At 39.7% G+C, this 20,401-nt stretch overlaps 1 protein-coding gene across 1 annotated transcript in view; it reads left to right on the top strand.

Moving 5' to 3' along the window:
• The window catches only part of c2cd3.S (C2 calcium-dependent domain containing 3 S homeolog), a 51,315-nt gene that overhangs the window by 10,077 nt on the left and 20,837 nt on the right, over positions 1 to 20,401 (top strand). The window contains exons 10-24 of the mRNA XM_018250436.2: positions 1,603 to 1,803; positions 2,647 to 2,756; positions 3,977 to 4,095; positions 4,588 to 4,716; positions 5,640 to 6,077; positions 7,291 to 7,442; positions 7,651 to 7,891; positions 8,578 to 8,752; positions 8,901 to 9,084; positions 12,329 to 12,501; positions 12,605 to 12,728; positions 13,593 to 13,861; positions 15,729 to 15,815; positions 16,750 to 17,376; positions 19,328 to 19,663. Of these exons, the coding sequence (XP_018105925.1) occupies positions 1,603 to 1,803; positions 2,647 to 2,756; positions 3,977 to 4,095; positions 4,588 to 4,716; positions 5,640 to 6,077; positions 7,291 to 7,442; positions 7,651 to 7,891; positions 8,578 to 8,752; positions 8,901 to 9,084; positions 12,329 to 12,501; positions 12,605 to 12,728; positions 13,593 to 13,861; positions 15,729 to 15,815; positions 16,750 to 17,376; positions 19,328 to 19,663 (3,365 nt within the window). The remainder of the gene's footprint in view (positions 1 to 1,602; positions 1,804 to 2,646; positions 2,757 to 3,976; positions 4,096 to 4,587; positions 4,717 to 5,639; positions 6,078 to 7,290; positions 7,443 to 7,650; positions 7,892 to 8,577; positions 8,753 to 8,900; positions 9,085 to 12,328; positions 12,502 to 12,604; positions 12,729 to 13,592; positions 13,862 to 15,728; positions 15,816 to 16,749; positions 17,377 to 19,327; positions 19,664 to 20,401) is intronic.

The raw sequence follows: 20,401 nt of genomic DNA on the forward strand, positions 1-20,401 counted from the left end.
TCGGGCCCAATCCAAAACAGTGGATTCTGTGCATCTCTACTGGATACGCTAAGTCACATAAGGATCTGAGCCTATAATTTAGTACTGCATTTATTTTCTTTGAGTCTTCTTTTACTCTAAGGGGCAAATTCATCAAGGGTCGAATATCGAGGGTTAATTAACCCTCGATATTCGACTGGGGAATGAAAATCCTTCGACTTCGAATATCGAAGTCGAAGGATTTTGCGCAAATACTTTGAACGGACGATCGAAGGAATAATCGTTCGATTAAATCCTTCGAATCAAACGATTCGAAGGATTTTAATCCAATGATCGAAGGATTATCCTTAGACCAAAAAAGTTAGGCAAGTCGATGGGGACCTTCCCCATAGGCTAACATTGAGCTCGGTAGCTTTTAGGTGGCGAACTAGGGGGTCGAATAGTCGAACGATTTTTAGTTCGATTCGAGGTCGAAGTAGCCAAAAAAACACTTCGAAATTCTAAGTTTTTTTTCTTCTGTTTCTTCACTCAAACTTAATGAATGGGCCCCTAAGGTACTGGAGATTTGTGTTTTTTTATGAAAGCTAGTCTCTAACTGAGATAAAAAGGTAAATAACTTGACCACAGTCCTTAGTGTCCTGTTTTCTCCCTCGAAAATCAACCAGACAGGAGTCTTTGGGACAGCTCCACCTCTGTACTATTTTACCTTTCTCATCTAAATTTCATAAATGCTGGTTTTTGTGTTTACAAGTTAATGAACTCACTTGTTTAACATATTTATTAAGCACAGGCACTTTAATTCATTCATTTATTCGTATTATTCATCTACTGGCGTAGTGGAATAATTGTATTTGAATTCAGCTCAAGCACTCAAATAATGAATTAATTTTTTATTATTGATTAATATGGAGTAGTGGATTAATTATAGTTCAATTCATTGATTAGTTGATTAAAGGAGAAGGAAAGCTATTAAAGCAGTTTATTACCAATAGATTAGCCACAATAGTGCTATAACACTATATTTATTCTGCAGAATGCTTTACCGTACCTGAGTAAATGGCTCTAGAAGCTCTGTTTGTTTAGGATAGCAGCTGCCACATTAGCTTGTTGTGACATCACTTCCTTCCTGAGCCTCTCCCTGCTCACTCATAGCTCTGGGTTTAGATTACAGCAGTGAGGGGAGAGAGGAGCAAACTGAGCATGCTCAAGCCCTAGCCCTGGAGGTTTAAGCTGAAAACAGGAAGTCTGATACAGAAGCCCATGAGTACACAATAGAAGGAAAGAAATGTGCTGTTTCTTTTGGCAGAGGACTCAGAGCAGCATTACTTTGAAGGTTTACTGGTGTATTTATATAGACCTTTCTGATAAAGCTTACTTACTTTTAGCCTTTCCTTCTCCTTTAATGCGATGGCACAGAATTGATTTGGAGATCTAGCACAACATTTGATTGCATTGGCACATTACACTTTATAAATAATCAATGCACTAATACTAATTACAATAATTTTGGGAAATAGTTGGAGAGTGTGGGGTTTTACTGCTATCCTTTTTTTGAAAAATACTGTTTTGTATTTTCACCTCTACACAATCAACTTTTATTTATTTATTTTTATTTTTTTAAAGAACATCAGAGAAATCCTTAACATCTGCTTCAAAATTTGAAGGCATGAGTCTAAGCATGGACCAGGTGAGACTGCTGGATGAAATACACGTTGCACATGTCGTTGTGGAGTCTTTGAGGATTCCTCTGGACACTGCTCCAGTCACACCAAGCAAGACAAGCAGCAGGGGGAGACCCCCACGGCCAGTGCACCCTGCCAAACAGTAAGTCTGTATTCCTGGGGGGGTTATCTATCAAAATCCGAATTGATCTCATTGTCTCCGGCCAAATCCACACTGGTTATTTCCCCTTATTTATTAATACATTTTCCTGAAAAATTCTAGTGCGAGAAATAAATATCCAAAAAAAAATGGTGGTAATCGTATGAAGTTTTCAGATTTTTGCCCAAAATCCACAAAATCTTTGGATTTTTGCACGAAACCCTACGCAGATCAGGATATCTTCAGAACTTCTCCCATTGACTTTTATATACAACCTCGGAAGGTCTGAGATGCCGGATTTTCGGATTCCGACTTTTTCCATCCTCAGGGTATATGAAATCACAAAAAAATGTGAGGTTTCCTTTTTTTTTCCACTAAAAATTCAGATTTTATAGTAAAGAAAATTTAAATTGTTCAAGTTTTTGGCATTCAGACTAGGGATGCACCGAATCCAGGATTCGGTTTGGAATTCGTGCTTTTTCAGCAGTTCTCGGATTAGGACGAATCCTTCTTGAACTGAATTCAAATCCTAATTTGCATACGCAAATTAGAGGCTGAGAGGGAAATCACGTGACTTTTTGTCACAAAACAAGGAAGTAAAAAATACCGCATATGCGCTTCGGTTCGGTATTCGGCTGAATCTTTTGCAAAGGATTCGGCGGTTCGCCCGAATCCAAAATAGTGGATTTGGTACATCCCTAATTCTGACTTTAATAAATAATCCCCCTGGTGTTGTGGATTTATATCTGACCATAGTCAGAAGGCTTGGCATTGAAAAGCAGAGATACATGCACTCAATTCTCACTGTCCAAAACCAATTTATAATGATTCTAATTTTATTTCCAGGACATTTTTTGTCGAGTTTCAATTCCCTGCATCATCGAAGTCCAGATCAGGAGAAGTCAGCTCAGCAACAGAGATAACGCGATTGGTTTCAAGCAAGATTGTTGGTGGATGTAAGTGCTGTGCCATAATTAGCAACCTGCAGAGAGCAGGGGAGTTTCTGTTCTGTCTATGGGAAACAATATGGCAGCTCCTACCCACATGTAAAAAATACAGGCATGTTCTGGGCACACAAGTTCTCTGCTCATAATAAGAAATACCCTCATACTGTACTAGGAACCCGTATGTCAATGTTATATACCAATACAGAGAATCAGTGTTTTGTTTGCACATTAATATTTATACTGTGCTAAGAGAAACTGTATATCCGCTCTAACAGAGATGGAATGTTATGGCTGCCCAGTTATCTAATTCTTTTGTATTTGTTTTACAATATCTTAATTTTTTCACCATATAATTATAATAATATAACACTGCATGTGTTGGAAGGAGTTCCAGTCTTGACGGGCAATTTAGTCTTTCTAATAACGTTGTCGTGTGACATAACTCCGTATAATCTGATCTGTAATGATAATATATATTGAAGCACAGTTCAGTGTTAAATCGCTTATTCTTTATTAAGAAATAACTTACCAAAACTCTGCTTGTGCTCCTCTTCAGAAAAGGTGATCCAGCGATCCATCGTGCGGCGCTTGATTTCTCCTCCCTGCCTTCCTTATAGGAGATAGCCAGCGAGGAGAAATCGAGTGCCACATGATGTATCGTCACCTTTTCTGAAGAGGAGCGCAAGCGGAGTTTCTGTAAGTTGTTTCTTAATAAAGACTTAGCGATTTAAAAGTTTAATTTGTCTTTGCGTTTTTTTTTTCTGTTCTGTACTAACGAATTTATTAAAAAAAAAAAATTGATGTTACTGGTCCTTTAATATGAATGAATTTTGTTACAACAGCGCCACCTGCTGGTCAGTTTCCCACCAGTCTGACCAGCAAGTAGTCAAGGAAGTTGTCAGGAGAAAGAAAGAGGCTGATGTTCTTCTGCTTAGGAAAGATGTGAGAAAGGTTTCTAATTTTATTCCTAAGCAGAAGAACATCAGCCTCTTTCTTTCTCCTGACAACTTCCTTGACTACTTGCTGGTCAGACTGGTGGGAAACTGACCAGCAGGTGGCGCTGTTGTAACAAAATTCATTCATATTAACAGCACATGTATCCCTTAATATCTTGGAATTAAAAATAAATAAAGAATGTACATTGCAAAAGTGCTTAGAATAGCCCCCTCATCAATCTTACATTCACTTATTTTAAAGGTTTCCTTTAAACATCTGGCTTGTTCTTTCAGCTGTAAAGTTCCAGCAACGCTTTGCATTCCCGGTCATGTTTAGCGGACAGATGATAAAGCAATGGTGGAACACAGACCTGAGTTTCAGGATCTTTCTGCGTAAAGGGACTCAGAAAAAGGTAACATTCCTCCGTTTTTAGCATTTTTTTTAATGGCAGTTCTGTGACATCACCAAGACAGCTCAGCATGAAAGAGGGGAAATATCGCAGGAGAACATGTTTGGGGTTTGAAACCAATTGCTTAGGGAATTTCTTTATGTTTATAAAACTGATCAGATTTCAGTAGCCATATTTACTTCAACTAATTCTAGTTTTTATGTCTCTGGAATATTGATCTGTCTTTGCAGTGGGGTATTTAGAAGTTAATGCCCCCCACAGCAAATTCTTTTTAGGTTCATATAATGAAGTTGCACATTTACTCTCTGTTTATATGAGAGAGGTTTGATAACCTGACACAATTGATTCATTCAGAGACAATCACAACCTGCACCTCTTTTTGGTTATTTTGCAGTTTTTTCATCTAGAATTTTGACCCAAGTTTACCATCAATATTGCAAAGCAGGGGACTTTATAATGTGTTCTGTGTTTAAAAGCTTTTTATTTCAACCATAGCCTGGCCCAGTCGGCTCTGCCTCTCTCCCTCTCCGTGATGTGCTTCAGTCCCCTGGACTTTCTCTTACCTGCATCCTACCAGTGAGCTGCACAATAGAAGACCATCACACAGCAGTTGGCCCGTTAAAGGTACAGTGTAGTTCTAAATGAAAGAAAGATCAGCTTTTGCTGTAAATGTTACCCTCGGTGGTGAATCGTTTGCTGCAGATCAGTGGTCTGTGAGATCTTCAGCGCCGTACATATTATATAGCACATCACTACATTTGCTTTGGTTGTCATTTATTTATATATGTTACCAAGTTCTTTAAAGGATAAGTAAACCTTTAAACTAAATGCATATAAAATTGATATGAGGGGATATTCTAAGCACTTTTGCAATGTACATTCATTATTTATTTTGTTTTTATTCCAAAATATTATGGGATACATGTACTGTTAATATGAATGGATTTTGTTACAACAGCGCCACCTGCTGGTCAGTTTCCCGCCCACTCTAAGTTAACCTTTAAAATAAGTGAATGTAAAATTGATGAGGGGGCTATTCTAAGCACTTTTGCAACATACATTCATTATTTGTTTTGTTTTAATTCCAAGATAATAAGGGATACATGTACTGTTAATATGAATGAATTTTGTTACAACAGCGCCACCTGCTGGTCAGTTTCCCACCAGTCTGACCAGCAAGTAGTCAAGGAAGTTGTCAGGAGAAAGAAAGAGGCTGATGTTCTTCTGCTTAGGAAAGATGTGAGAAAGGTTTCTAATTTTATTCCTAAGCAGAAGAACATCAGCCTCTTTCTTTCTCCTGACAACTTCCTGTATACAATATTTGTATGTATATTTTTATTTATAAATTGTTACTTATACACAGCACTGTACTGCAGAACAATACATTAATAGAACAAGCAGAGGATCATTACAAAAATAAATACAAATTACAGTTTCATTAAAGATTAAGAGCTAAGTTTTAAGTATACAAGAGGACGGAGATCCCTGCCTTTGTTATTCAAGTCATGTTTTATTAGTGAATTGTATTATTACTTTCTGTTTGGCAGGTTTCTGTGGAACTTGCAGGAAATAATAAAAATGTCCTTAATCTTCCCGAGAAGACTTTGGAGCCACAAAATCAGGCACCAGTATCCCTTGCCATCAGTAGCAAAGCAAGGACAGAGCTGGAGAATTCTGCATCATACACAGACCTCAGACCTGTAGCAGAGAAAACATCATCACTCCAACAGAGTGTTCCCCTTCATACTGGAAATGAAGGACTCAAAGTGTCAGTTCCCCAGGACCTACAGCAGACCACAGAGGAGGACGGCTTATTACTACATGTTGTGCTTATGGTGCCTGAAGGGAAAGGTTTAATAACTGCTGGCAGTGACTGTTCAGGAATTTGCAACTCCTATTTGAATTGCAAGCTCTTCTCTAGCCAGGAAGCTACCAGATCTTCTGTGGTGTGGGGAAGCTCACAGCCCCAATATAACTTCTCGCAGGTAAGATATTGTTCCCCCTTATTTTGTGTAAGGGAAGCGGGATGAGCTACAATTTTCCTTTTTCTGTGTGTGAGATATGGCACAGCTCTTTCAACTTCTCTTAGGGTAAGTGGGGTATCTCACATCTCCTTAAAGGATAATTAAACCTTTAAAATAAATGAATATAAAATTGATGAGGGGGCTATTCTAAGCACTTTTGCAATATACATTCATTATTTATTTTGTTTTAATTCCAAGATATTTAGGGATACATGTACTGTTAATATGAATGAATTTTGTTACAACAGCGCCACCTGCTGGTCAGTTTCCCACCAGTCTGACCAGCAAGTAGTCAAGGAAGTTGTCAGGAGAAAGAAAGAGGCTGCTCTGATATTCTTCTGCTTAGGAAAGATGTGAGAAGTGCCTAACTTATATACATGGTAGGAAAATTTAGGCTTTACATGTCCTTTAAAGGGGAACTAAAGTCTAAAATAGAATAAGGCTATAAATGCTGTATTTTGTATACTAAACATAAACATGAACTTACTGCACTAGAAGCCTAATCAAAAAAATTATTTATGTTTTCAAAGTTGGTCGCAGGGGACTGTCATCTTGTAACTTTGTTAAACATCTTTGCAAGACCAAGACTGTGCACATGCTCAGTGTGGTCTGGGCTTCCGCTGGGAGTTTAAGCTTAGGGATAGTCCTAAATTATCAAAATGGCACAAGTCAAATAATTTCTGACATAGAAGCCAATACAGCAAGACGGATTAATAATCAGAATATACAGACTGCACTGGGTCTGCGGATACAAATCTCTACACAGTCACCAAATGCTTTACAGGGAAACAAACAAAGCTGCTTGAGGTCAGGGAAGTAAGGTGAAGGTATGATTGTTTCCCTGCAGAGCAGTTAGGGACCGTTTGAAGTTTCCTATCTGCAGTTGTCGGAGCAAGTACAACGAAGGGGGAATTTCACTGCATAGTCAGGTTTCTCATAAAAACGGTAGACATTTTTTAATTAAAGTAAATTGGAGATAGATTTCTTTATCATTAAAGAAAGTAAAAATTGGATTTTATATTTTTGCCTTTACATTCCCTTCAAGAGGAGCATGAATTCTGCATTAGCAAGAAAAGTCACCTACATTTTGTGCAAGATGAAATTCCTCCAAATCATTGCCTTGTTGTCCTCCATTTATACAGGCTTTTTATCTCATTGGCTTGTCTGTTAACAGGTGGCCCCTGTCACTCTGACTGGACGGCTACTGGAGAGAATGAAGAACAACGTGATGATTATTGAGATCTGGAACAGAGTGGCCAGTCCAGGGCAAGACCAGCTGCTGGGATTAGTCAAGCTCCCTCTTCACCAATTCTACATGTCATTCAGGTAGTGATCGACAACATCTAATGCTGTTGCCTTGTTTTACGGTTTGTATAAAAATGTCATGCCCATCATCCTCCAATGCCAAGCCAGTTTTTCCTAAAAATAAAATGGTACAAATATCACAGAATCTGTTGTATGTAACTCTTGTTTCCCTAGAAAAAAAATAAACAAATACTTTATACATGTCACAATCTGATTTTGTTTCTTATAGTAACGCAAAGATTACCCGACTCCTGCTCCAAGCACAGTATCCCGTAGTAGCCGTAGACAGCTACGTTCCGATCATCGACATGTTCAGCGGGCGTGACCGAGGCAAACTCAAAGTTTTACTAGCCATGGGGTCAGGGGATCAAGTGGTGACTCTGCAGAGATTAAAAAATGAGGAAGGGACAAATCAAACTGCAATGCTAAGACCTGCACATTTCCTAGATCCACCATTGTCTTCCTCACAGGTAAACCACATATACACAACCCTCATCCTTCCTTCATCCAGCTGATCTTCATTGTTCTTCATTCAAGGAGAAGGAAAGCTACGGAGGCATTTTATTGCCAATAGATTAGCTGCAATAGTGCAAGCTATAACACTGTATTTATTCTGTAGAATCCTTTACCATACCTGAGTAAAAAGCTCTAGAAGCTCTCTGTTTGTTTAGGATAGCAGCTGCAGTATTAGTTTGGTGTGACATCACTTCCTGCACTAGTCTCTCCCTGCTTGCTCATAGCTCTGGGCTCAGATTAAAGCAGAGGGGTGGGGGGAAGAGGAGCAAACTGAGCATGCTCAAGCCCTAGCCCTGGAGGTTTAAGCTGAAAACAGGAAGTCTGATACAGAAGCCCATGAGTACACAATAGAAGGAAAGAAATGTGGTGTTTCTTCTGACAGAGGACTTGGAGCAGCATTACTATTGGGGTTTAATGGTATATTTAGGTGGACCTTTTCTGATAAAGCTTACTCGGTTTTAACCTTTCCTTCTCCTTTAAAATTCATATTTTTAAGTCAAGTTGAATGGCTGTGCTTGAGCAGTTCTATGTACAGCTTTGTGTATAATAATATTACTGTATGTTAGTATGCTCAGAAAGGAAAAAGGTCATGTTCAGAGCATTTCTTCTGATATTTTCTTATTTGCTTTAATCTATTAAGATAGGAAAGCCACAAGAAGGCGTGACTGACCACATTTTTGAGATCCACGTGGAGAATGTGAAAGGCCTCACTCCTCTGCAGAGCACGGTTTGGGGAGAAGCTGACTGCTTTGTGCAGTATTACTTCCCTGAGCATGGTCCTGATTCCCACGCAGTGTCAGAGCTGCCCGAGATTGGTATGTTGCTCCTACAGTATTTACAGAGCTTCCATGTGCACAATTAAATACTACTGAAATGTAACCAAAGAACAACATGATTTATATGATTGTGTTTAGTTCTATGTAGTAACTCTGCATCCCTTGCTCTCTGCCCTTTTTGTTTCAGCCATGACCCTAAAGCCTATCCGTACAGCGACCACACTGTGTGTGCCTGATCCAGTGTTTAATGACCGGCAGAGCCACACCATCGCGGCACAGTCAGATACCCCGGTGCAGAGGCTTCTACTTAGTGCTTACTCCATGCAGGGGCTCTCTGGAGGAGGAGGGGTACCATTTGAAATCTGGTGCAGGTAGGCTTTACACAAATAGGGGTAGATTTATTGAATATATATATATATATGTGGTAGTCTGGAAGCCGGCACTCCACGTCTAAAGGTCAAAGTTGCCTGGGTGCAAAAAAGCCCAAAAATTAAGTAGAGAGGAGAAGAAGCTCGCACTCACAGGACTTATAAAGTCAAAAGGTGTTTATTTAGATCAAAAAATCGACTAACGTTTCGGCTTGCACTCAAGCCTTTCTCAAAGTGAATATACAAACAATCACCAAACACTTAAACCCAAAAGTGGCGGGAAACAAAGTGGTGTGACGTCACAATGACGTGAATTGGGGAATTTCCATTCAAAACTCATATATAAAACAAGGAGAAAGTGTAACAAATACATATGTAAAACGATATGATCAAAAAGAGAATAGTTGCGATAGCAGCGTAACATCAGTAATAGGTTTGCAACAATGTATAGCAATATATACAAAAAATCATTAACCCGGGTACGTGATTTGTATACCTCCGGACATGCGTCCCAGCAGTACAGTCATATAACAAAAGATCCAATAAATAAAAGTCATTTTAGCAGCGGTGTCAGATAAAAAGATAATGGTTACCGGCTTGCTGAAGTTGTATCCCTCTGGCGGCTCAAAGTGTGAAGCCGCCGTACGGGTTCTAATGGTCTCCTGTCCTATTCGTGAGACTGCGCTTGTTGTTGCGCTTAGTCCTACAATACCGGTGGCTACGGTAGCGATCGGTGTGGCAGCTCGCCGGTTGTCAGTCTCACACAAGGCCAGTGGAGTTGTCATGGATCCTACTCCTAGCGACCGCACGCACATGTCACAGTTAGCGGTTCAGAATGTAGCGTAGCTACCTCTGTGCTCCCTTCGAGATTATATGGGGTCAAAAGGGTTCATCATGGGGTATATATGTGTATATGTCTGTATGTATATGTGTATATATGTATATATGTATATATGTATATATATATGTATATGTGTATATATGTATATGTGTATATGTGTATGTCATATGAAAAAGTTCTTTGGAGTTTTGTTTATCATTGGCTGAGCTTTCAAAGTAGCAACTTCCTTTTAACATATAACATGCCTTATGGAAACCGTAGTATTTTAGCAGTGACATAAAACAGAAAATATGCAATATGCATCATGACAAAATTAGACCGGTGCATAAATTTGGGCACCCCAACAGAGATATTCCATCAATACTTAGTTACAAATGTAACAGCCTCTAGACGCCTCCTATAGCCTTTAATGAGTGTCTGGATTCTGGATGTGGCTATTTTTGACCATTGGTCCATACAAAATCTCTCCATTTCAGTAAAATTTGATGGCTGCCGAGCATGGACAGTCTGCTTCAACTCATTCCTGAGATTTTTCATGATATTCAAGTCGGGGGACTCCAGAATATTGTACTTGTCCCTCTGCATAAATGTCTTTATAGATCTCCAAGTGAGTTTAGGGTCACTGTTCCTGCAGCGGAACTTCAACTTTGTAACTGGTGCTTGACCATTATCCTGAAGAATTTGTTGATATTGGGTTGAATTCATCTGACCCTTGACTTAAACAATGGCCCCAGTAGTCCCTGAACTAGCCACACAGCCCCACAGCATGATGGGACCTCCATAAAATGTGACAGTCGGTAACAGGTGTTTTTCTTGGAATGCCGTGTTCTTCTTCCGCCATGCAAAGCGCTTTTTGCTATGAGCAAATAACTAAATTTTTGTCTCATCAGTCCAAAGCACTTTGTTCCAAAATGACTGTGTCTAAATGATCTTTTCCATACAACAAGCGAGTGTGTTTGTGTGAGTGCAGAAAGGGCTTCTCATCCCCCTGCCATACACATGTTCTTTGTGCAAATTGTGCTGAATTGTAGAACGATGTACAGATACACCTGCATCTGCAGCAAGATCTTCTTGCAGGTCTTTGGAGATGATCTTTGGCTTGTCTGTAACATTCTCACAATCCTCCGCATATGTCGCTCCTGTATTTTTCTTGGCCTGTCAGACCTGGGTTTTACAGCAACTGTGCCTGTGGCCTTCCATTTCCTCATTCCATTCCTTACAGTTGAAACTGACAGTTTAAACCTCTGAGATGCTTTTTGTAGCCTTCCCCTAAACCCTGATACTGAACAATCTTTGTTTTCGGATCTTTTGAGAGTTGCTTTGAGGATCCCATGCTGCCACTCTTCAGAGGAGAGTCAAACAGAAGCACAACTTGCAATTGGTCACCTTAAATACCTTTTCTCATGATTGAACACACCTGCCTATGAAGTTCAAGGCTTAACGAGATAATCCAACCAATTTGGTGTTGCCAGTAATCCGTATTGAGCAGTTACATGCATTCAAATTAGCAAAATTACAGCCAGTTTTTCGCATTTGATTTAATTTCATACAACTGAATACTGCTTCACTAAAAATCTTTATTCAGAAAACACCCCAGTACTCCGATGTTCCTGGGTAATGAAAGACATACCACTGTTATCTTTTTTTTGTTGAAAGTGGAGTAAATTATTATGCAGGCTGAGAGGGGTTCCCAAACTTTTTCATACGACTGTATGGGGCACATTCACTAAACTCGGGTCAATGAATAGAGGGAAAAAAATTTCGAGGAGTTTTTTGTGCTCCTCGACTATTGAATTGGCGTTAATTCGCCTGAGTAGAATGATTTGAATAGATTGAGCGAAAAAAGGCTGCGACTATTCGCCCATTCGATAGTCGAAGTACTGTCTCTTTTAAAAATCATTCAACTGCCTACTTCGCCAGATTAAACCTACCGAATTGCTTTTCTAAATTTTTGATCGAATAAAAAGGCATTCGATCGAATGAAAATCCTTCGATCGAATATTCGATCGCTCGACTATTCGCCAGCGCGTAAGTTTGCCCGAATTCCCTATTTGACCCTTGATACATCTGCCCTCAAGTGTTATATGGTATAGTCAAATCTGCGAAGGTACAAGGAGCAACTTACAGTACATAAACCGCTTGTTGAAGGTTCCACCATCAGCACCTTATTCTATGTGTATTTATAATTGAATTAACGAAGGGGAAAAAAAGATTCCCACGTATTTTCCAGTGAAAAAAAATTATGTGTCTTAAAACTGTGGCCAGTAAAAATTCATTGAAGAATCTCCTAAAAAAAAAAAAAAAAAAAAAATAAGGACAAAAATAAACTTTGAGAAGTTTAAATTCATCTGAAGCCTCCCTATATAACATGTAGTTTAATATGATGTACTGTTTCATTAACTGCAGGTACTATTATCCCAACGTTAGAGACCAGATGGTTGCTAAGGGGCTGCTGCCTTTATCCCGCTTGTGTGCCATGGTGACTATGCAGCATCGAGAGGACGTGGGAATCCAAGCGTTCAGTCTTCCCCTTGTACCAAGGACTGAGAAGTCTGCAGAATTTCCCCCACACTGTTCAGGTGACCAGTAACCACCCAAAATATCCCAGAGCTTCCCTGAGAGCAAACCTAAATGTCATTACTTATTCCCTATCAGCCATATAACTAATGATTCTTGTTTCAGGTTTACTAAATGTGAATATGACCTACAGACGCTCGGTGAGGAACCCAGTGGGAATGTTGGCTACTCGGATGGTTTCCATTTCTGTACAAATCCACCGAGCTTCAGGTTTGCAGGCTGCTGCCCAGTAAGTCTGATTTGAATTCATTCTTTTTTTTTTTTTTTTTTGTGTTAAAACTCTGCTCGGTTCCCAATTTTAAAAAAAAATGTGCTCAGGCAAAAGTCTAAAAGTTGCAAAAAAGTTATTAAAATGGCAGCGATTGCATGGTTTAGCCCTATAGGGGTTCCCAGTGAAGAAGCCGAGAGGCCCAGCCTTAAAACCAATTAGAATGGGGCAATAAAAACATTTGAAAGAGAATATTCTTTGCAGAATTTAAGTGGATTTAGGGATAATAACTGCCAAGGTACGGCTTTGTTAGAGCATCAAACTTCTGTCTATGAAGGGATTTTGTCATGATTTTTATTTCTAAATGACACTTTTTACACTGCAAATAATTCACTGTACAATATAAAATGTCATTCCTGAACCAGCAAGTGTATTTAGTTGTAATATTGGTGTGTAGGTGCATCTCAGGTCATTTTGCCTGGTCATGTGATTTCAGAAAGAGCCAGCACTTTAGGATGGAACTGCTTTCTGGCAGGCTGTTGTTTCTCCTACTCAATGTAACTGAATGTGTCTCAGTGGGACCTGGATTTTACTATTGAGTGCTGTTCTTAGATCTACCAGGCAGCTGTTATCTTGTGTTAGGGAGCTGCTATCTGGTTACCTTCCCATTGTTCTGTTGTTTGGCTGCTGGGGGGGGAGGTGATATCACTCCAACTTGCAGTACAGCAGTAAAGAGTGACTGAAGTTTATCAGAGCACAAGTCACATGACTGGGGGTAGCTAGGAAACTGACTAGCTGGAGCAGCACTATTAACTGATGTATTTTTAAAAAAATCACGTTTTCCCATGACAGTATCCCTTTAAGTCTAAGAATTGTTTCCTGCAGATTGGTGGCACAGCAGGACGCCTCATTCCAGTACAGCGCAGACGTTGGGGTGAATGCCTATGCCACTATACACCCAGCTTTCCTGCCTGATGTGGAGGTGCGAAACACTCGCACTGTTGCTCGTACCTTCTGCCCACAATTTGACCACCACTCGGAGTTCCCCTGTAACATGGTCATTCAACGGAGTAATGGAGAGGCCTGCAGCCTTGCAGAGGTCCTGTACTTCTCTGAGATTGTCCTTTCCATTCATCACCAGAATGTTGCTTCAGGTGAGGTGGAACTGTGGTAGGTTTTGTGCCGCTCTTACACTGTCTCATGTACAGCAAAATTTAGACACACTCTTTGCTGGTGTATTGTGCTGGGGCCTGTTATCCAAAATGCTTGTTACCTGGGGTTTTCTGGATAATGGATATTTCCATAATTTGGATCTTTATACCTTAAGTCTACTAGAAAATCATGTGAATAAAGAGAACCTTTAAAATAAGTGAATGTAAAATTGATGAGGGGGCTATTCTAAGCACTTTTTTGTAATGTACTTTCATTATTTATTTTGTTTTTATTCCAAGATATTAAAGGGATACTGTCATGGGGAAAAAAAATATTTCAAAATGAATCAGTTAATAGTGCTGCTCCAGCAGAACTCTGCACTGAAATCCATTTCTCAAAAGAGCAAACAGATTTTTTTTATATTCAATTTTGAAATCTGACATGGGACTAGACATTTTGTCAATTTCCCAGCTGCCCCTGGTCATGTGACTTGTGCCTGCACTTTAGGAGAGAAATGCTTTCTGGCAGGCTGCTGTTTTTCCTTCTCAATGTAACTGAATGTGTCTCAGTGGGACATGGGTTTTTACTATTGAATGTTATTCTTAGATCTACCAGGCAGCTGTTATCTTGTGTTAGGGAGCTGTTATCTGGTTACCTTCCCATTGTTCTTTTGTTTGGCTGCTGGGGGGCAAAAGGGAGGGGGTGATATCACTCCAACTTGCAGTACAGCAGTAAAGAGTGATTGAAGTTTATCAGAGCACAAGTCACATGACCAGGGGCAGCAGGGAAATTGACAAAATGTCTAGCCCCATGTCAGATTTCAAAATTGAATATAAAAAAAATCTGTTTGCTCTTTTGAGAAATGGATTTCAGTGCAGAATTCTGCTGGAGCAGCACTATTAACTGATTCATTTTGAAAAAAATGTTTTTCCCATGACAGTATCCCTTTAAGGGATACAACTTCCTTGACTACTTGCTGGTCAGGCTGGTGGGAAACTGACCCAGTGTACACTCCCCAGTTCCAATGCAAGCCAGTTAGTTGATTAGCAAAGTGTGACTACATCGATATTTTAATTAAAACTTCACCTTTAATTAGTTTGATTAAAAATAGTAACAACCACGGGCCACGCCCACACAAGACACCACAAATGTAAACTGACTCGCTGCATTTCAAAGTTCATGCCGTGCAGGACTATTGCCTTATAAACAGATAAAATATAAAAGCCACATTAGGTGAAAGATGAGGGTATCAGATGCTCGCTACTGCTAGCCGGCCTTTTTTGAGTTAATTACAAGTAGGCTATAATAAGCGCTTAGTATGCCCCCTCCCTTCTTAGACTGGGAGCTACTTCCCCACTGTCCACCTATGCTGCCCTACGCGTTTCGCCGTGACTACAGCTTCTTCAGGGGAAAAAGTGCTTAGAATAGCCTCCTCATCAATTTTGTATTCACCTATTTTAAAGGTTTACTTAACCAACAAAGATTAATTAGATCTTAGTTGGGATGAAGTACAAGCGACTTTTTTATTATTACACAGAAAAAGGAAATACATTTTAAAAATCTGGATTATTTGATTATAATGGAGTCTATGGGAGATGGCCTTTCTGTAATTCAGAGCTTTCTGGATAACGGGTTTCCTCGATAACGGATCTCCTACCTGTACAGGGAAATGTAGCCAATGATACTGACTAATGTTCGTATAATCCTTATTGTAAAGTTTATGCCCACTATGTTTGACACTTAAATAAAACTGTCATCTGTGTCGCACTAGTCCCCCCCCCCCATGTAAATTGCCAGTATTTTCTGACAGTCTACAGACACCCGAGTTTAATTGTCATGCTAATTTTGATGCCTTTCCTGCAATCCTAGTTGGCAGTAGAAGACCCCAAGCAGTTCGTGACTACCATCTGGGAATGGTGAGGATCCCATGCAAAGAGCTGATCACAAAGAGATCAGGTAATCTCCATCTGAAAATGTTTTTCTATTCAAGTGCAGAAATACAAATACCATGGGTGAAGAACAGAAAGTATTGGGCATCATGTTTAGATTACACCCTGCTTTTCTTTATAATCCAGCTGTGTAAGAAAAACTTGTATATAAATCCAATGCAAATTACCCATAAGGCCATTAAAATAATTTTAACTGGCACTCTAGTGGTTCTTAGCATCTCTGGGCCAAATTTTACTCCTTAAGGGCTCCTTCCTTGGCATGAAACGTATAAGGTTTTTGAGATCTATTTTCCTTAAATAAACTATTTTATTTTTACCTGCACCACTTTGGTTACAATGGTCCAGTTTGTGCCAAGCTACATAAGAAGTTAAAGAAACAGTAACATCAAAAAATGAAAGTGTTTTTAAAGGAATAAATGGATAATGTAGTGTTGCCATACACTGGTAAAACCGGTGTTTTTGCTTCAGAAACTCTACTATAGTTTATATAAACAAGCTGCTGTGTAGCCATGGGGCAGCCATTCAAGCACAGGATACACAGTAGATAACAGATAAGTACTACTATAGTTTATATAAACAAGCTGCTGTGTAGCCATGGGGCAGCCATTCAAGCACAGGATACACAGTAGATAACAGATAAGTACTACTATAGTTTATATAAACAAGCTGCTGTGTAGCCATGGGGGCAGCCATTCAAGCACAGGATACACAGTAGATAACAGATAAGTACTACTATAGTTTATATAAACAAGCTACTGTTTATAATGAGCCCCAGTGTGTTCTCGCAAAAGATTTCTCTCCCTATTTTTGCTAAATGCCATCATATCCAACAATGTAATCTGACAGCCCTTTGATCTGGTTCCTGATATTTGGTATGACCAAGTGTCTCGGGTATGTACCTGCTGACTGTACTTGCTGAAGGTTTGGCCATTGTCTCCTAGGTGTAAGTGGCTGGTACCCGGTTACAGTTCCAGAGGACTCCAGGCTTCCCAGCAGCTCCACCATACTCCACTCTGTTGTAGGAGGACTGGAGCTCTCCATACACTTTGCGCATCACTCGGACAGAGATCGTGTTTTAGAAGTAGCACGAGGCCTCGGGTGGAACGAGTATAATGACGATTTTCATGAAGCGATTGTAACTGAAGCAGATGAGTGGCATAAAAGGGAAGATCTGGTTAACCTGTCTGTTAGTATTCCCAAAATATGGCTTCCATTGCACTGCCTGCTTCTGGCGGCTCACAAGCATCTCCACAAAAGCACTTACTGTTACCTGCGCTACAAGTTCTATGATAAAGAAGCTGTGTGCTCCCCCCTCAGAAGGCCCCGAATATCAGAAGATGGACAGCAGGCCACGGTGATGTTTGATCTGAGTGAAAATGTAGAGCTGATAAAACACCAGCCGCTTGTGTGGTACCTGAGGGAGGAGAGAATGGAGATTCAGGTCTGGCGCTCCTATGGGAAGGACACCAGTGGGCCAAGACCCCAGGATACTGACCGACTCATTGGCTCTGCATATGTGGATCTTAAAGTTCTTTCAGAAAATACCTCCAGGACTCTTACAGTCAGTGGTAAGTGCTCTGTATGGTAAAACATTGTCAATAAAATATATAAAGGACACCATGCTGCTCTCTCATAGGGTAAGGGCACAGGAGATGCTCCATACTATATCTACTATAGAGATATGGAGATATTCAGTCTAGTCCTTCCATATGCAACAGTCTTTACTGAAGTATCCTGCATCATTCAGTATTCCTACAACCAGGATTGCTGTAAGTAAGCATAGGAACCGGTAAACTTATCTGCGCGCCCAGATCTGTTCAAAATCCCACCCAGATCTGCTCAAACCCCACCCAAGTCTGCTCAAACCCCACCCCTTATCTTAGGAAGTCCCACCCATTTGTTTTCAGTCTAGGCTCTCTGTTGATGATTCTAAGCACTTTTGCTATGTACATTCATTATTTATTTTGTTTTAATTCCAAGATATTAAGGGATACATGTACTGTTAATATGAATGAATTTTGTTACAACAGCGCCACCTGCTGGTCAGTTTCCCACCAGTCTGACCAGCAAGTAGTCAAGGAAGTTGTCAGGAGAAAGAAAGAGGCTGATGTTCTTCTGCTTAGGAATAAAATTAGAAACCTTTCTCACATCTTTCCTAAGAAGAAGAACATCAGCCTCTTTCTTTCTCCTTGACTACTTGGTGGTCAGACAAAACTGCTTAGAATAGCCCCCTCATCAATTTTACATTCACTTATTTTTAAGGTTTACTTATCCTTTAAACTATAATCCTGGTTAAATTGCATCGTGGATATATAAAGAAAAAAACTTTATGGGTTTGTATGTAACATGTCTGCCCGCAATGCGTGCTGCAGAAACAAGAAGCCTCGTTTATTCTGGCAGTGCAACATATTGCCATAAACCCAAAAAGTTTTATTCTTTATATATGCACGATGCAATTTCACCAGGATTTTAGTTTAAAGGATAAGTAAACCTTAAAAATAAGTTAATGTAAAATTGATGAGGGGGCTATTCTAAGCACTTTTGTCTGACCACCAAGTAGTCAAGGAGAAAGAAAGAGGCTGATGTTCTTCTGCTTAGGAAAGATGTGAGAAAGGTTTCTAATTTTATTCCTAAGCAGAAGAACATCAGCCTCTTTCTTTCTCCTGACAACTTCCTTGACTACTTGCTGGTCAGACTGGTGGGAAACTGACCAGCAGGTGGCGCTGTTGTAAAAAAATTCATTCATATTAACAGCACATGTATCCCTTAATATCTTGGAATAAAAACAAAATAAATAATGAATGTAAGTTGCAAAAGTGCTTAGAATAGCACCCTCATCAATTTTACATTCACTTATTTTAAAGCTTGCGCGCCATTTTCTAATGCAGGTGCAAATCGTTTTCCGTGTTACCAAAACATACTAATGTGCACAGCATCTATAACCCCATTAATGTGACAACACACGGGGAACTCCTCAAGGAATTATTTGTCTTTTTTTGCACCTCTGCACACTGTGCTTTACATCTTTTACATAATTGCATGTCATTTATCAAAGAAGGCACAACCAGTGCATTGGTGCTAGGCATGTGTTGTAAGGGATTTGTGCAGATGAAAGTGTGTGTAAAATTTCTTGCATTTGTAAATGAGGCCTATGATACCATGAAGATTTAATTCACTTTAAGGCAATTTTCAATTGGTCTTCAGTCTGCTGATCCTGGTTACTAGCGTAAATGAGAATAAAAAAAACACACACATATGAAAAATAAAGGCCAATTGCAACTGTTTTGGAATAGCAATATCAATGAAAACCGCTGTGAAGCTTCAGTCTGCTTCTGATGCAAACAACATGGATGACGCCAACTCTACTACACAGCTCTGCGTTTGGCAGCAAGTTTGGTGGAAAGGGGGCACCTTTCAGTGGTCTGGATGATGAGGATGGGCGTTAAATAATCTTAGGGGAGATTTGTAAATAAAATATTTAAGTAACAATTTATTTTGTTTCCATTTGTATCACACCAGGAGTTTATCCTGTGTTTAAGCGCAATGTCTCCAGTCTGTGGGGAGCGGCAGTTCGGGTGCATCTTGCTCTTCGCTCGGCTTATCACCCATCGAACTCTACCCGAAGGCTGAGCTACGCTGAGGAGGGAAGCCAGAGTGAAGAAGAGGAGGCTGGTCCTATCCCTCCGGACAGATATGAAGAGAAACCAGACGGTCTCAGCAAAAAAGATAAACCAGAGGCAAAAACTGAAACGCCGTTATTGGATACAAAAGAACAGCCCATGGATGATGTAGACTTAGAGAACACTTTTGCTGCTAACATTGTGGTTGAACGAGCAATGCATCTGAGCTTAAAAGGTAAGTCTGTCATAAAGACAGGGTGCCAACTCTATTAAAGGATAAGTGAACCTTTAAAATGAGTAAATGTAAAATTGATGAGGGGGCTATTCTAAGCACTTTTTTGCAATTTACATTCATTATTTATTTTGTTTTAATTCAGATATATTAAGGGACACGTACTGTTAATATGAATGAATTTTGTTACAACAGCGCCACCTGCTGGTCAGTTTCCCACCAGTCTGACCAGCAAGTAGTCAAGGAAGTTGTCAGGAGAAAGAAAGAGGCTGATGTTCTTCTGTTTAGGAAAGATGTGAGAAAGGTTTCTAATTTTATTCCTAAGCAGAAGAACATCAGCCTCTTTCTTTCTCCTGACAACTTCCTTGACTACTTGCTGGTCAGACTGGTGGGAAACTGACCAGCAGGTGGCGCTGTTGTAACAAAATTAATTCATATAAACAGTACATGTATCCCTTAATATCTTGGAATAAAAACAAAATAAATAATGAATGTACATTGCAAAGGTGCTTAGACTAGCCCCCTCATCAATTTTACATTCACTTATTTTGAAGTTTTACTTATCCTTTAACTACATTGAATCCCATGGTTTCTGGCCATACACGGGACCACAACCTATGATATCCTACGATTCGATTTCTAGTGCCACTCCACTTTTCTTCCTTTTAGCCATCAAAAGAAAATTTTCCATCAGGGCCAATAAACGTTTATCCAGCAGGATGGCAAGACTTATTATTATTA

Source organism: Xenopus laevis, chromosome 2S, assembly GCF_017654675.1.
Source record: "Xenopus laevis strain J_2021 chromosome 2S, Xenopus_laevis_v10.1, whole genome shotgun sequence".
Taxonomy (NCBI): domain Eukaryota; kingdom Metazoa; phylum Chordata; class Amphibia; order Anura; family Pipidae; genus Xenopus; species Xenopus laevis.